This window comes from Ranitomeya imitator, chromosome 10 (genome assembly GCF_032444005.1).
Source record: "Ranitomeya imitator isolate aRanImi1 chromosome 10, aRanImi1.pri, whole genome shotgun sequence".
Classification (NCBI taxonomy): Eukaryota; Metazoa; Chordata; class Amphibia; order Anura; family Dendrobatidae; genus Ranitomeya; species Ranitomeya imitator.
In genome coordinates, this window is record NC_091291.1 from 2,211,759 (window position 1) to 2,227,055 (window position 15,297).

General features: G+C 50.6%; 1 protein-coding gene across 2 annotated transcripts in view; it reads left to right on the forward strand.

The window, feature by feature from the left end:
* HSPG2 (heparan sulfate proteoglycan 2) overlaps window positions 1-15,297 on the forward strand; it is a 265,969-nt gene that overhangs the window by 210,948 nt on the left and 39,724 nt on the right. For both annotated transcript variants that reach the window (XM_069741877.1, XM_069741878.1), the window contains 5 exons: window positions 535-645; window positions 3,909-3,993; window positions 13,797-13,941; window positions 14,029-14,128; window positions 14,209-14,318. In XM_069741877.1, coding sequence (XP_069597978.1) covers window positions 535-645; window positions 3,909-3,993; window positions 13,797-13,941; window positions 14,029-14,128; window positions 14,209-14,318 — 551 coding nt within the window. The remainder of the gene's footprint in view (window positions 1-534; window positions 646-3,908; window positions 3,994-13,796; window positions 13,942-14,028; window positions 14,129-14,208; window positions 14,319-15,297) is intronic.

Genomic DNA, 15,297 nt, shown 5'->3' on the forward strand with positions numbered 1-15,297 from the left:
ACAGGTCCGGCTCTGGGGCCTTGTCTTGTTCAGAACAAGTCCGGCTCTGGGGCCTTGTCTTGTTCAGCACAGGTCCGGCTCTGGGGCCTTGTCTTGTTCTGCACAGGTCCGGCTCCGGGGCCTTGTCTTGTTCGGCACAGGTCCGGCTCTGGGGCCTTGTCTTGTTCGGCACAGGTCCGGCTCTGGGGCCTTGTCTTGTTCGGTACAGGTCCGGCTCTGGGGCCTTGTCTTGTTCAGCACAGGTCCGGCTCTGGGGCCTTGTCTTGTTCGGCACAGGTCCGGCTCTGGGGCCTTGTCTTGTTCGGTACAGGTCCGGCTCTGGGGCCTTGTCTTGTTCGGCACAGGTCCGGCTCTTGGGGCCTTGTCTTGTTCAGCACAGGTCCGGCTCCGGGGCCTTGTCTTGTTCGGCACAGGTCCGGCTCCGAGGCCTTGTCTTGTTCAGCACAGGTCCAGCTCCGGGGCCTTGTCTTGTTCAGCACAGGTCCGGCTCTTGGGCCATCCATCATCTTTTCTGTTTTTCTTCATATATTTCAGAGAGGGTTGTGCCGTATTTCACCGGTCATTCCCACCTTGCTCTGCCAAGCCTGAAAGATGCCCACAAGAAATTTGATATAAAGATCACCTTCCGGCCAGACTATGCCGATGGTAAGAGCGCGGCGATGGTGTGTACTGTATATATTCTGTGTGCACTGTATATATTCTGTATACACCGTGAAGGGTCTGGGGTAATGATGGAGCTTTCCTCTACGAGTCCTGGAGGAGTTGCCGGTGGGGATGGTTATTGCCGCACATTGCGGCTCCTGTATGAGCATCTCTGATGACTGACTGTAATATCAGTCACCGTCGCTCTTACTGTAAAGACCCCCTCCATGGTATTAGACCTGTGACTCCCGGGTGCAGGTCTCCTCTCACTGTGTACTACTCTTCTCTCCCCCAGCCCTCGTCCTGTACTCCGGTAAGTGCCCGGCCTTGCATGTCAGCCTGCACAGCCGCCCTCCCGGCTGACTCCATGTTTGCAGTGTTCAGGATAGCGAGTTACTGTAGAGTTGCGTGAACCCTCGTGCTGTAGAGCAGCGGCCCCCCGAGTGCAGTCACAGCATGCTCAGAAACCGAGAAAGGACTCCCATCATGCATTGCTGTGTACACCATGTGATTGTAGCAGATTCCTCTGGGGTTGAGACCCCGACGTGTCACCTCCTCCCCCCACCAAAACAACCCTGGGCGGAGCCGTTCAGTGTTCAGCATCACTCCCATCATCCCCCTCCTCGCAGAGGCCTTGGTATCACTCCCATCATCCCCTCCTTATAGAGGCTTCAGTATCAAACTCATCATCCCCATCATTATAGAAGCCTCTGTATCACTCCCACCATCCCCCTCCGTGCAGGGGCTTTGGTATCACTCTTCCCATCATCCCCCTCCTTGTACAAGCCTCAGTGTGTGTGTCAGGAGTGAGTGTGTGCATGTCAGGAGCGCAGGCGTGTCTGGAGAGTGTGTCAGGAGAATGTCAAGAGAGTGTCAGGAGTGTGCGTGTCAGGAGTGTGCGTGTCAGGAGCGTGCGTGTCAGGATTGTGCGTGTCAAGAGAGTGTCAGGAGTGTGCGTGTCAAGAGAGTGTCAGGAGTGTGCGTGTCAAGAAAGTGTCAGGATTGTGCGTGTCAAGAAAGTGTCAGGAGTGTGCGTGTCAAGAGAGTGTCAGGAGTGTGCGTGTCAAGAGAGTGTCAGGAGTGTGCGTGTCAAGAAAGTGTCAGGAGTGTGCGTGTCAAGAGTGTCAGGAGTGTGCGTGTCAAGAAAGTGTCAGGATTGTGCGTGTCAAGAAAGTGTCAGGAGTGTGCGTGTCAAGAGAGTGTCAGGAGTGTGCGTGTCAAGAGAGTGTCAGGAGTGCGTGTCAAGAAAGTGTCAGGATTGTGCGTGTCAAGAAAGTGTCAGGATTGTGCGTGTCAAGAAAGTGTCAGGAGTGTGCGTGTCAAGAGAGTGTCAGGAGTGTGCGTGTCAAGAAAGTGTCAGGAGTGTACGTGTCAAGAGAGTGTCAGGAGTGTGCGTGTCAAGAGAGTGTCAGGATTGTGCGTGTCAAGAGAGTGTCAGGAGTGTGCGTGTCAAGAGAGTGTCAGGAGTGTGCGTGTCAAGAAAGTGTCAGGATTGTTTGTGTCAAGAGAGTGTCAGGAGTGTGCGTGTCAAGAGAGTGTCAGGAGTGTGCGTGTCAAGAGAGTGTCAGGAGTGTGCGTGTCAAGAAAGTGTCAGGAGTGTACGTGTCAAGAGAGTCAGGATTGTGCGTGTCAAGAAAGTGTCAGGATTGTGCGTGTCAAGAGAGTGTCAGGAGTGTGCGTGTCAAGAGAGTGTCAGGAGTGTGCGTGTCAAGAGTGTGTCAGGAGTGTGCGTGTCAAGAGTGTCAGGAGTGTGCGTGTCAAGAGAGTGTCAGGAGTGTGCGTGTCAAGAAAGTGTCAGGATTGTGCGTGTCAAGAGAGTGTCAGGAGTGTGCGTGTCAAGAGAGTGCCAGGAGTGTGCGTGTCAGGCCCTTTTTTCTCTCCCGGCCTCGTTATGTGATGCATTTACAGTAATCCTCTGTGATGTGACGCTCGCTCTCTAATACAGCCTCTACAGAGGTCGGTGATTTGTCATTCGTGCTGTGTGAGATGTTTTCTGTACTTGTTTTTAACTAATAAATCAATAAATAAATGCACAAAGTGATGTGGGGTCCCCCCCTTTTAATAACCAGCTGAGGGAAAGCAGACAGCTGTGTGCTGATATTAATGGCATTGGAATGGGGCATGGATATTGGCCCCCTCCCAGACTAATGACGCCAATCTTAAGCCGCCCCAGAATTGGTGAATCAATTTGATGAGCCAATTCTTATGCTTGACAAATGGAAGGAGATGGGGAAATGGAAAGTCAGCTCAGCGCATCTAGAGGCACGATGTCGGGTGGAGGTAGATCGCTCGGAGCCGTCCCAGTCTTGGACGTAATCAAGTGGAAAAAGGAGGAAAGTAATCTCCAGCGATGACAAACCAAGGTGTAAAAATATTTATAAAAATGTGCTTTAATTATTCCAATATTAAAGATAAATGTGCTGGTGACCATCAGAAATCCACAGGAGGCCGAGCTACGCGTTTCAGCTCGGAGCCAGAATCGTGGGAAGGGATCTGATGTGTCCGTCTCCAGCTCCGCACAGGGCTATGCGGGGAAAAGCAGGCACGATGTATAAGAGCCGGGAAAAACGCAACAGAGTGACCATTACCCCCATTGTGGGGGCGAGTTCATGCCGCCCGCCCCACGTCATATAAAACATTGATACTATGGAGGCTAATAAAAGAGGAAGAGGCTGAAGCATGGGGTTCTACAGACTGCACGTCTAGAGTGCACAACATGAACCAGCCTAGGAATATCAGCCCGCTGCTGTCTCCTCTTCTGGTTATTAGAAATGGGGGGAACACGTGTCATTTTTGGGGGTCTCACCTTTTTAATAACCAGTAAAGGCTGCACAGATGTGTGAGCTGATATTAATAGGCTGGATATTGGCCCCTTCCCAGAATAATAACACCGGCCCTCAGCTGTCTGCTTTCCCTCAGCTGGGTAATAAGGGGACCCCACCGCGTAATATTATATTTATTAGCTTGATCCATGTCCAGTGCGCTGCAGTGATGGTATATGGCACTGACATCTCTCCTGACTCGTCACGCTCGGCATGTACTGTGCTCGGCTGATGAAATGTCGGGTTTCCTATGAGATGTGTGTACATATCTGGCGGTATATGCATGGTCCGTGTGCCCTGCAGCTTTGTTTTTTGTCTCGCACCCATAGACTTGCATTGGTGAATTTCGTCCCTTTTAGCGGCACACTGCGATTTCTTTCTCCCATTGCATTCGCCAATGTTAGATGCAGATGAGCGCATCCTAACGCTGTTGGATCTCCACAGGAATGCTGGTCTACAGCGGGCAGAAGAAGAGCAAAGGCGCAGATTTCATGTCCTTCGGCCTTGTAGGAGGACGCCCAGAATTCCGGTGAGGAGGGCGGTTGTGGAGTTATTACTGGGGTGGTTGTGGGGTCATATCTAGGGCGGTTGTGGGGTTATTACTGGGGTGGTTGTGGGGTTATTACTGGGGGCTGTGGGGTCATTCCTGGGGTGGTTGTGGGGTTATTACTGGGGGCTGTGAGGTCATATCTAGGGCGGTTGTGGGGTTATTACTGGGGTGGTTGTGGGGTCATATCTAGGGGGGTTGTGGGGTCATATCTAGGGCGGTTGTGGGGTCATTCCTGGGGTGGTTGTGGGGTCATATCTAGGGGGGTTGTGGGGTCATATCTAGGGCGGTTGTGGGGTCATTCCTGGGGTGGTTGTGGGGTCATATCTAGGGGGGTTGTGGGGTCATATCTAGGGCGGTTGTGGGGTCATTCCTGGGGTGGTTGTGGGGTCATATCTAGGGGGGTTGTGGGGTCATATCTAGGGCGGTTGTGGGGTCATTCCTGGGGTGGTTGTGGGGTCATATCTAGGGGGGTTGTGGGGTCATATTTAGGGGGGTTGTGGGGTCATATCTAGGGGGTTGTGGGGTTATTACTGGGGGCTGTGGGGTCATTCCTGGGGTGGTTGTGGGGTCATATCTAGGGGGGTTGTGGGGTCATATTTAGGGGGGTTGTGGGGTCATATCTAGGGGGTTGTGGGGTTATTACTGGGGGCTGTGGGGTCATTCCTGGGGTGGTTGTGGGGTCATATCTAGGGGGGTTGTGGGGTCATATTTAGGGGGGTTGTGGGGTCATATCTAGGGGGTTGTGGGGTTATTACTGGGGGCTGTGGGGTCATTCCTGGGGTGGTTGTGGGGTTATTACTGGGGGCTGTGAGGTCATATCTAGGGCGGTTGTGGGGTTATTACTGGGGTGGTTGTGGGGTCATATCTAGGGGGGTTGTGGGGTCATATCTAGGGCGGTTGTGGGGTCATTCCTGGGGTGGTTGTGGGGTCATATCTAGGGGGGTTGTGGGGTCATATCTAGGGCGGTTGTGGGGTCATTCCTGGGGTGGTTGTGGGGTCATATTTAGGGGGGTTGTGGGGTCATATCTAGGGGGTTGTGGGGTTATTACTGGGGGCTGTGGGGTCATATCTAGGCGTGTTGTGGGGTCATCTCTAGGGGGGTTGTGGGTCATATCTAGGGTGGTTGTGGGGTCATCTAGGGTGGTTGTGGGGTCATATCTAGGGGGGTTGTGGGGTCATATCTAGGCTTGTTGTGGGGTCATATCTAGGGTGGTTGTGGGGTCATCTAGGGAGGTTGTGGGGTCATATCTAGGGGGGTTGTGGGTCATATCTAGGGGGTTGTGGGGTCATATCTAGGGTGGTTGTGGGGTCATAACTAGGGGGGTTGTGGGGTCATATCTAGGGAGGTTGTAGGGTCATATCAAGGGTGGTTGTGGGGTCATATCTAGGGGGGTTGTGGGGTCATATCTAGGGGGGTTGTGGAGTCATATCTAGGGTGGTTGTGGGGTCATATCTAGGGGGGTTGTGGGGTCATATCTAGGGGGTTGTGGGGTCATATCTAGGGGGGTTGTGGGGTCATATCTAGGGGGGTTGTGGGGTCATATCTAGGGGGATGTGTGGGGTCATATCAAGGGTGGTTGTGGGGTCATATCTAGGGGGGTTGTGGGGTCATCTAGGGGGGTTGTGGGGTCATATCTAGGGGGGTTGTGGGGTCATATCTAATGTGGTTGTGGGGTCATATCTAGGGGGTTGTGGGGTCATATCTAGGGGGGTTGTGGGGTCATATCTAGGGAGGTTGTGGCTTCTTTCCTGGTGGGGGGATGTGGGGTCATATCTAGCGGGAGTTGGAGGTTTGTTCCTGGGGGGTTGTAGGATCATATCTAGGGGGGTTGTGGGTTCATTCCTTGGGTGGGTTGTGGGGTCATATCTAGTGAGGGTGTGGGTTCATTCTTTGGGTATATAGGGTCATATCTAGGGGGGTTGGGGTTATTTCCTTGTGGGGGGGATAAGGGGTCATATCTAGAGGAAGTTGTGGGTTCATTCCTGACGGGGATGTTGTGGGTTGACTCCCGGTGGGGGGACGTGGGGTAAATACTGGCGTTTTTTGGGGTCATTCTAGGGGGGTTGTGGGGTCATTTCTATGGGAGTTGTGGGGTTATGTCTGAGGGGGTTGTGGGGTCACATCTGGAGGGGGTGTTGTGGTGAAATATGTGTGTATATATATATATATATATATATATATATACACACATATTTCACCACACCTCCCTCCTTATGAACGTGCATGGGGGTTGACTTACAGGTCAGCTCCCGAGCATGTATCTGTTATGATAAGGTAATTCAGTACCACAATGGACACAGAAGTCAGAGCACATACAGTGACCTGACAATAACCCAAAAACATAGAACGAGCTCTGAGACGTGGGAACTCTGCTGACCGCAATCCCTAATCCTCTCCAACCACACTAGAGGCAGCCGTGGATTGCGCCTAACGCTCCCTATGCAACTCGGCACAGCCTGAGAAACTAGCTAGCCTGAAGATAGAAAATAAGCCTACCTTGCCTCAGAGAAATACCCCAAAGGAAAAGGCAGCCCCCACATATAATGACTGTGAGTTAAGATGAAAAGACAAACGTAGAGATGAAATAGATTTAGCAAAGTGAGGCCCGACTTTCTGAACAGAGCGAGGATAGGAAAGGTAACTTTGCGGTCAACACAAAACCCTACAAAAACCACGCAAAGGGGGCAAAAAGACCCTCCGTACCGAACTAACGGCAAGGAGGTACACCCTCTGCGTCCCAGAGCTTCCAGCAAGCAGGAAAAAACAAATAGACAAGCTGGACAGAAAAAACAGCAAACAAAATAGCAAAGCGGAACTTAGCTATGCAGAGCAGCAGGCCACAGGAACGATCCAGGAGGAAACAGGTCCAATACTAGAACATTGACTGGAGGCCAGGATCAAAGCACTAGGTGGAGTTAAATAGAGCAGCACCTAACGACTTCACCACATCACCTGAGGAAGGAAACTCAGAAGCCGCAGTACCACTTTCCTCCACCAACGGAAGCTCACAGAGAGAATCAGCCGAAGTACCACTTGTGACCACAGGAGGGAGCTCTGCCACAGAATTCACAACAGTACCCCCCCCCTTGAGGAGGGGTCACCGAACCCTCACCAGAGCCCCCAGGACGACCAGGATGAGCCATATGAAAGGCACGAACAAGATCGGGAGCATGGACATCAGAGGCAAAGACCCAGGAATTATCTTCCTGAGCATAACCCTTCCACTTAACCAGATACTGGAGTTTCCGTCTCGAAACACAAGAATCCAAAATCTTCTCCACAATATACACCAACTCCCCCTCCACCAAAACCGGGGCAGGAGGATCAACAGATGGAACCATAGGTGCCACGTATCTCCGCAACAATGACCTATGGAATACGTTATGTATGGAAAAAGAATCTGGAAGGGTCAGACGAAAAGACACAGGATTAAGAACCTCAGAAATCCTATACGGACCAATGAAACGAGGTTTAAACTTAGGAGAGGAAACCTTCATAGGAATATGACGAGAAGATAACCAAACCAAATCCCCAACACGAAGTCGGGGACCCACACAGCGTCTGCGATTAGCGAAACGTTGAGCCTTCTCCTGGGACAAGGTCAAATTGTCCACTACATGAGTCCAAATCTGCTGCAACCTGTCCACCACAGTATCCACACCAGGACAGTCCGAAGACTCAACCTGCCCTGAAGAGAAACGAGGATGGAACCCAGAGTTGCAGAAAAACGGCGAAACCAAGGTAGCCGAGCTGGCCCGATTATTAAGAGCGAACTCAGCGAAAGGCAAAAAGGACACCCAGTCATCCTGATCAGCAGAAACAAAGCATCTCAGATATGTTTCCAAGGTCTGATTGGTTCGTTCGGTCTGGCCATTAGTCTGAGGATGGAAAGCCGAGGAAAAAGACAAGTCAATGCCCATCCTACCACAAAAGTCTCGCCAAAACCTCGAAACAAACTGGGAACCTCTGTCAGAAACGATATTCTCTGGAATGCCATGTAAACGAACCACATGCGGGAAGAACAATGGCACCAAATCAGAGGAGGAAGGTAATTTAGACAAGGGTACCAAATGGACCATCTTAGAGAAGCGATCACAGACCACCCAAATGACTGACATCTTTTGAGAGACGGGAAGATCTGAAATAAAATCCATAGAGATATGTGTCCAAGGCCTCTTCGGGACCGGCAAGGGCAAAAGCAACCCACTGGCACGAGAACAGCAGGGCTTAGCCCGAGCACAAATCCCACAGGACTGCACAAAAGAACGCACATCCCGCGACAGAGATGGCCACCAAAAGGATCTAGCCACTAACTCTCTGGTACCAAAGATTCCAGGATGACCAGCCAACACCGAACAATGAACCTCAGAGATAACTTTATTCGTCCACCTTTCAGGGACAAACAATTTCTCCGCTGGGCAACGATCAGGTTTATTAGCCTGAAATTTTTGCAGCACCCGCCGCAAATCAGGGGAGATGGCAGACACAATTACTCCCTCTTTGAGGATACCCGCCGGCTCAGATAAACCCGGAGAGTCGGGCACAAAACTCCTAGACAGAGCATCCGCCTTCACATTTTTAGAGCCCGGAAGGTACGAAATCACAAAGTCAAAACGGGCAAAAAACAGCGACCAACGAGCCTGTCTAGGATTCAACCGCTTGGCAGACTCGAGATAAGTCAAGTTCTTATGATCAGTCAAGACCACCACGCGATGCTTGGCTCCTTCAAGCCAATGACGCCACTCCTCGAATGCCCACTTCATGGCCAGCAACTCTCGATTGCCAACATCATAATTTCGCTCAGCAGGCGAAAACTTCCTGGAAAAGAAGGAGCATGGTTTCATCACCGAGCAATCAGAACTTCTCTGCGACAAAACAGCCCCTGCTCCAATCTCAGAAGCATCAACCTCGACCTGGAACGGAAGCGAAACATCTGGTTGACACAACACAGGGGCAGAAGAAAAACGACGCTTCAACTCTTGAAAAGCTTCCACAGCAGCAGAAGACCAATTAACCACATCAGCACCCTTCTTGGTCAAATCGGTCAATGGTTTAGCAATACTAGAAAAATTGCAGATGAAGCGACGATAAAAATTAGCAAAGCCCAGGAACTTTTGCAGACTTTTCAGAGATGTCGGCTGAGTCCAATCATGGATGGCTTGGACCTTAACAGGTCCATCTCGATAGTAGAAGGGGAAAAGATGAACCCCAAAAATGAAACCTTCTGAACACCAAAGAGACACTTTGATCCCTTCACAAACAAAGAATTAGCACGCAGGACCTGAAACACCGTTCTGACCTGCTTCACATGAGACTCCCAATCATCCGAGAAGATCAAAATGTCATCCAAGTACACAATCAGGAATTTATCCAGGTACTCTCGGAAGATGTCATGCATAAAGGACTGAAACACTGATGGAGCATTGGCAAGTCCGAATGGCATTACTAGATACTCAAAATGGCCCTCGGGCGTATTAAATGCAGTTTTCCATTCATCGCCTCGCTTAATTCGCACCAGATTATACGCACCACGAAGATCTATCTTGGTGAACCAACTAGCCCCCTTAATCCGAGCAAACAAATCAGATAACAATGGCAAGGGGTACTGAAATTTAACCATGATCTTATTAAGAAGGCGGTAATCTATACAAGGTCTCAGCGAACCATCCTTCTTGGCCACAAAAAAGAACCCTGCTCCTAATGGCGACGATGACGGGCGAATATGCCCCTTCTCCAAGGACTCCTTCACATAACTCCGCATAGCGGCGTGCTCAGGCACAGATAAATTAAACAGTCGACCTTTTGGGAATTTACTACCAGGAATCAAATCGATAGCACAATCACAATCCCTATGCGGAGGTAGGGTATCGGGCTTGGGCTCATCAAATAAATCCCGGTAATCAGACAAGAACTCAGGAACCTCAGAAGGGGTGGATGACGAAATAGTCAGAAATGGGACATCACCATGTACCCCCTGACAACCCCAGCTGGACACAGACATGGATTTCCAATCTAATACTGGATTATGGACTTGTAGCCATGGCAACCCCAACACGACCACATCATGCAGATTATGCAACACCAGAAAGCGAATAACCTCCTGATGTGCAGGAGCCATGCACATGGTCAGCTGGGTCCAGTATTGAGGCTTATTCTTGGCCAAAGGCGTAGCATCAATTCCTCTCAATGGAATAGGACACTGCAAGGGCTCCAAGAAAAACCCACAACGCCTAGCATACTCCAAGTCCATCAAATTCAGAGCAGCGCCTGAGTCCACAAATGCCATGACAGAATACGATGACAAAGAGCAGATCAAGGTAACAGACAGAAGAAATTTTGACTGTACCATACCAATAGTGGCAGACCTAGCGAACCGGTTAGTGCGCTTAGGACAATCAGAGATAGCATGAGTGGAATCACCACAGTAGAAACACAGCCCATTCAGACGTCTGTGTTCTTGCCGTTCAACTCTGGTCAAAGTCCTATCGCACTGCATGGGCTCAGGTTTAAGCTCAGGTAATACCGCCAAATGGTGCACAGATTTACGCTCACGCAAGCATCGACCGATCTGAATGGCCAAAGACATAGACTCATTCAGACCAGCAGGCATAGGAAATCCCACCATGACATCCTTAAGGGCTTCAGAGAGACCCTTTCTGAAAATAGCTGCGAGCGCACCTTCATTCCATTGAGTGAGTACGGACCACTTTCTAAATTTCTGACAATATACCTCTATCTCATCCTGACCCTGACACAGAGCCAGCAAATTTTTTTCTGCCTGATCCACTGAATTAGGTTCATCGTACAGCAATCCGGGCGCCAGGAAAAACGCATCGATATTACTTAATGCAGGATCTTGTGACGCAAGAGAAAATGCCCAGTCCTGAGGGTCGCCACGTAAAAAAGAAATAATGATCCTAACTTGTTGAACTGGGTCACTAGAGGAGCGGGGTTTCAAAGCCAGAAATAGTTTACAATTATTTTTGAAACTCAGAAATTTAGTTCTATCTCCAAAAAACAAATCAGGAATAGGAATTCTCGGTTATAACATAGAATTCTGAACCACAAAGTCTTGAATATTTTGTACTCTTGCCGTGAGCTGATCCACACATGAAGACAGACCTTTAATGTCCATCGCTACACCTGTGTCCTGAACCACCCAAATGTCTAGGGGAAAAAAAAGGCACAACACAGTGCAGAGAAAAAAAAATGGTCTCAGAACTTCTTTTTTCCCTCTATTGAGAATCATTAGTACTTTTGGCCTCCAGTACTGTTATGATAAGGTAATTCAGTACCACAATGGACATAGAAGTCAGAGCACATACAGTGACCTGACAATAACCCAAAAACATAGAACGAGCTCTGAGACGTGGGAACTCTGCAGACCGCAATCCCTAATCCTCTCCAACCACACTAGAGGCAGCCGTGGATTGCGCCTAACGCTCCCTATGCAACTCGGCACAGCCTGAGAAACTAGCTAGCCTGAAGATAGAAAATAAGCCTACCTTGCCTCACAGAAATACCCCAAAGGAAAAGGCAGCCCCCACATATAATGACTGTGAGTTAAGATGAAAAGACAAACGTAGAGATGAAATAGATTTAGCAAAGTGAGGCCCGACTTTCTGAACAGAGCGAGGATAGGAAAGGTAACTTTGCGGTCAACACAAAACCCTACAAAAACCACGCAAAGGGGGCAAAAAGACCCTCCGTACCGAACTAACGGCACGGAGGTACACCCTCTGCGTCCCAGAGCTTCCAGCAAGCAGGAAAAAACAAATAGACAAGCTGGACAGAAAAAACAGCAAACAAAATAGCAAAGCGGAACTTAGCTATGCAGAGCAGCAGGCCACAGGAACGATCCAGGAGGAAACAGGTCCAATACTAGAACATTGACTGGAGGCCAGGATCAAAGCACTAGGTGGAGTTAAATAGAGCAGCACCTAACGACTTCACCACATCACCTGAGGAAGGAAACTCAGAAGCCGCAGTACCACTTAACTCCACCAACGGAAGCTCACAGAGAGAATCAGCCAAAGTACCACTTGTGACCACAGGAGGGAGCTCTGCCACAGAATTCACAACATGTATCTGGTTCTGTGCTAAATTGCGGCCTGAGGGAATGTATCCCTGGGAACCTTTCCACAAGGGAAAATAATATATTCATTGGGGGCGCGGCCGTGGCCCAATCAAACAGGCAGCAGTTATGATATTGGCCTGAGGGGCCGGTCTATAGAAACCTGACCTCAGACCAAAGTTATAAATTTAGGCTGCAGACAGAGAATTGTCTTCACATGATGAGGGCAGTCTGAGAAGCTGATGTGTTCCACAACTCTATTCACCCCCCTCAGGGAGCAGAAAGCAAACTACCAGTTAGATAATTTCTGTAAGTTTTTATCCTGTTTATTTTGACACTGTTTTGCATAAGTTGTATGTCTTTTTATTATCATATTTTTATACCTTTTTCTTATTGTAAGCATTAAACTTTTTGCTATTAAAGTATAAAACTTTAACAAGTTGAACCTTGAATGTTCTAAAGAATCCATAGCCTAAAGGTGTGTGAGCCTTATGAGTGATAGACATATTTTTATTAGTATTATTAGTTCCAGGACTCATCGCCTGTGTATTCGATGAGTGGTGGCAGCGCGTATGAGCGGGTGTGTGCCTGGGTCGGTGTGTGATTTATGCTCCCATTACAGCATAGGACAGAGGTTGAATGCTGGATTGAGAGTGGGGAGATAGATTAACCCTTGCAGGCACAAGTCAAAGTCACATGTGAGGGCAGGCACGTGACGAATAAGTGACACCACAGAGAAGGGATCCGTGACAGGTGTACAGCCATCTTTACATTCTGTTGTGAATTCTGTGGCAGAGCTCCCTCCTGTGGTCACAAGTGGTACTTCTGCTGATTCTCTCTGTGAGCTTCCGTTGGTGGAGGGAAGTGGTACTGCGGCTTCTGAGTTTCCTCCCTCAGGTGATGTGGTGAGGTCGTTAGGTGCTGCTCTACTTAACTCCACCTAGTGCTTTGATCCTGGCTTCCTGTCAATGTTCCAGTATTGGACTTGTTTTCTTCCTGGATCCTGTGGCCTGCTGCTCTGCATAGCTAAGTTTTCCTTTGCTATTTTGTTTGTTTTTTTTCTGTCCAGCTTTTCTATTTGTTTGCTGGAAGCTCTGGGACGCAGAGGGTGTACCTCCGTGCCGTTAGTTCGGTACGGAGGGTCTTTTTGCCCCCTTTGCGTGGTTTTTAGGGTTTTGTGTTGACCGCAAAGTTACCTTTCCTATCCTTGCTCTGTTCAGAAAGTCGGGCCTCACTTTGCTAAATCTATTTCATCTCTACGTTTGTCTTTTCATCTTAACTCACAGTCATTATATGTGGGGGGCTGCCTTTTCCTTTGGGGTATTTCTCTGAGGCAAGGTAGGCTTATTTTCTATCTTCAGGCTAGCTAGTTTCTCAGGCTGTGCCGAGTTGCATAGGGAGCGTTAGGCGCAATCCACGGCTGCCTCTAGTGTTTGTTGGAGAGGATCAGGGATTGCGGTCAGCAGAGTTCCCACGTCTCAGAGCTCGTTCTATGTTTTTGGGTTATTGTCAGATCACTGTATGTGCTCTGACCTCTATGTCCACTGTGGTACTGAATTGCCTAGTCATAACAACATTCTGAATGTGGCTGATGCCTCCTCGCTCGCAGTCTGATCCACTCGTGCAGGGAGCAGACTCCCAGGCTGCTACCTTCTGTGACATCCATGAAGCTTCAGACCTCGTGATGCGTCTCCCGTCTGATTACAGATTTGATGCAGGTTCGGGGATGGCGACGATCCGGTACCCCATACCCATTAGTCTTGGTGAGTTCCATACTGTGACCCTATACAGGAATCTGAACCAAGGATCTCTGGTGGTGGATAACCAGACGCCTGTGAACGGCAGCTCCCAGGTACCTTGTCCTTGTGGACGCTTCATACATGTTGTCACCCAACCGTGTGATAGTCGCCCTTATTCCACGTCTCCTTCCCCTGTGCAGGGCAAATTCCAAGGTCTGGACCTGAATGAAGAGCTGTATCTCGGAGGTTATCCAAACTTTGAGACCGTGTCCAAGACTGACTTGAGCAGAGGGTTTGTGGGTGAGTAGAGACTTGTCCCTGTTCTTGGATCGTCTCCTTCAGAGCTGACATCTCTCACGGTAATGCCCTTGTGCCCCCAGGCTGCATCCGTCAACTGGTCATCCAGGGTGAGGAAGTCATCTTCAAGGACTTAGATCTCAGTGCAAACAGCATCTCCAACTGCCCGACCTGTAGAGACCGACCCTGCAAGGTGAAGGTCCCGGCCAGAGGAGACGTGTCCACATGCGAGGGCACCTGCATCCTTACAATCCATATGTGAACATACTGTGCTGGCCACCTCCCCTCCGTCCACCTCTGCAGCGTCCAGGAGGCGGCCCTGATATTGCTGCAACGGCTGGCCACCTCCCCTCCGTCCACCTCTGCAGCGTCCAGGAGGCGGCCCTGATATTGCTGCACCGGCTGGCCACCTCCCCTCTGTCCACCTCTGCAGCATCCAGGAGGCGGCCCTGATATTGCTGCACCGGCTGGCCACCTCCCCTCCGTCCACCTCTGCAGCATCCAGAAGGCGGCCCTGATATTGCTGCACCGGCTGGCCACCTCCCCTCCGTCCACCTCTGCAGCATCCAGGAGGCGGCCCTGATATTGCTGCGCCGGCTGGCCACCTCCCCTCTGTCCACCTCTGCAGCATCCAGGAGGCGGCCCTGATATAGCTGCAGCGGCTGGCCACCTCCCCTCTGTCCACTTCTGCAGCGTCCAGGAGGCGGCCCTGATATATCTGCAGCGGCTGGCCACCTCCCCTCCGTCCACCTCTGCAGCGTCCAGGAGGTGGCCCTGATATTGCTGCAGCGGCTGGCCACCTCCCCTCTGTCCACCTCTGCAGCATCCAGGAGGCGGCCCTGATATTGCTGCACCGGCTGGCCACCTCCCCTCCGTCCACCTCTGCAGCATCCAGGAGGCGGCCCTGATATTGCTGCACCGGCTGGCCACCTCCCCTCTGTCCACCTCTGCAGTGTCCAGGAGGTGGCCCTGATATTGCTTCACCGGCTGGCCACCTCCCCTCTGTCCACCTCTGCAGCATCCAGGAGGAGGCCCTGATATTGCTACATTGGCTGGCCACCTCCCCTCTGTCCACCTCTGCAGCGTCCAGGAGGCGGCCCTGATATTGCTGCACCGGCTGGCCACCTCCCCTCTGTCCACCTCTGCAGCGTCCAGGAGGCGGCCCTGATATT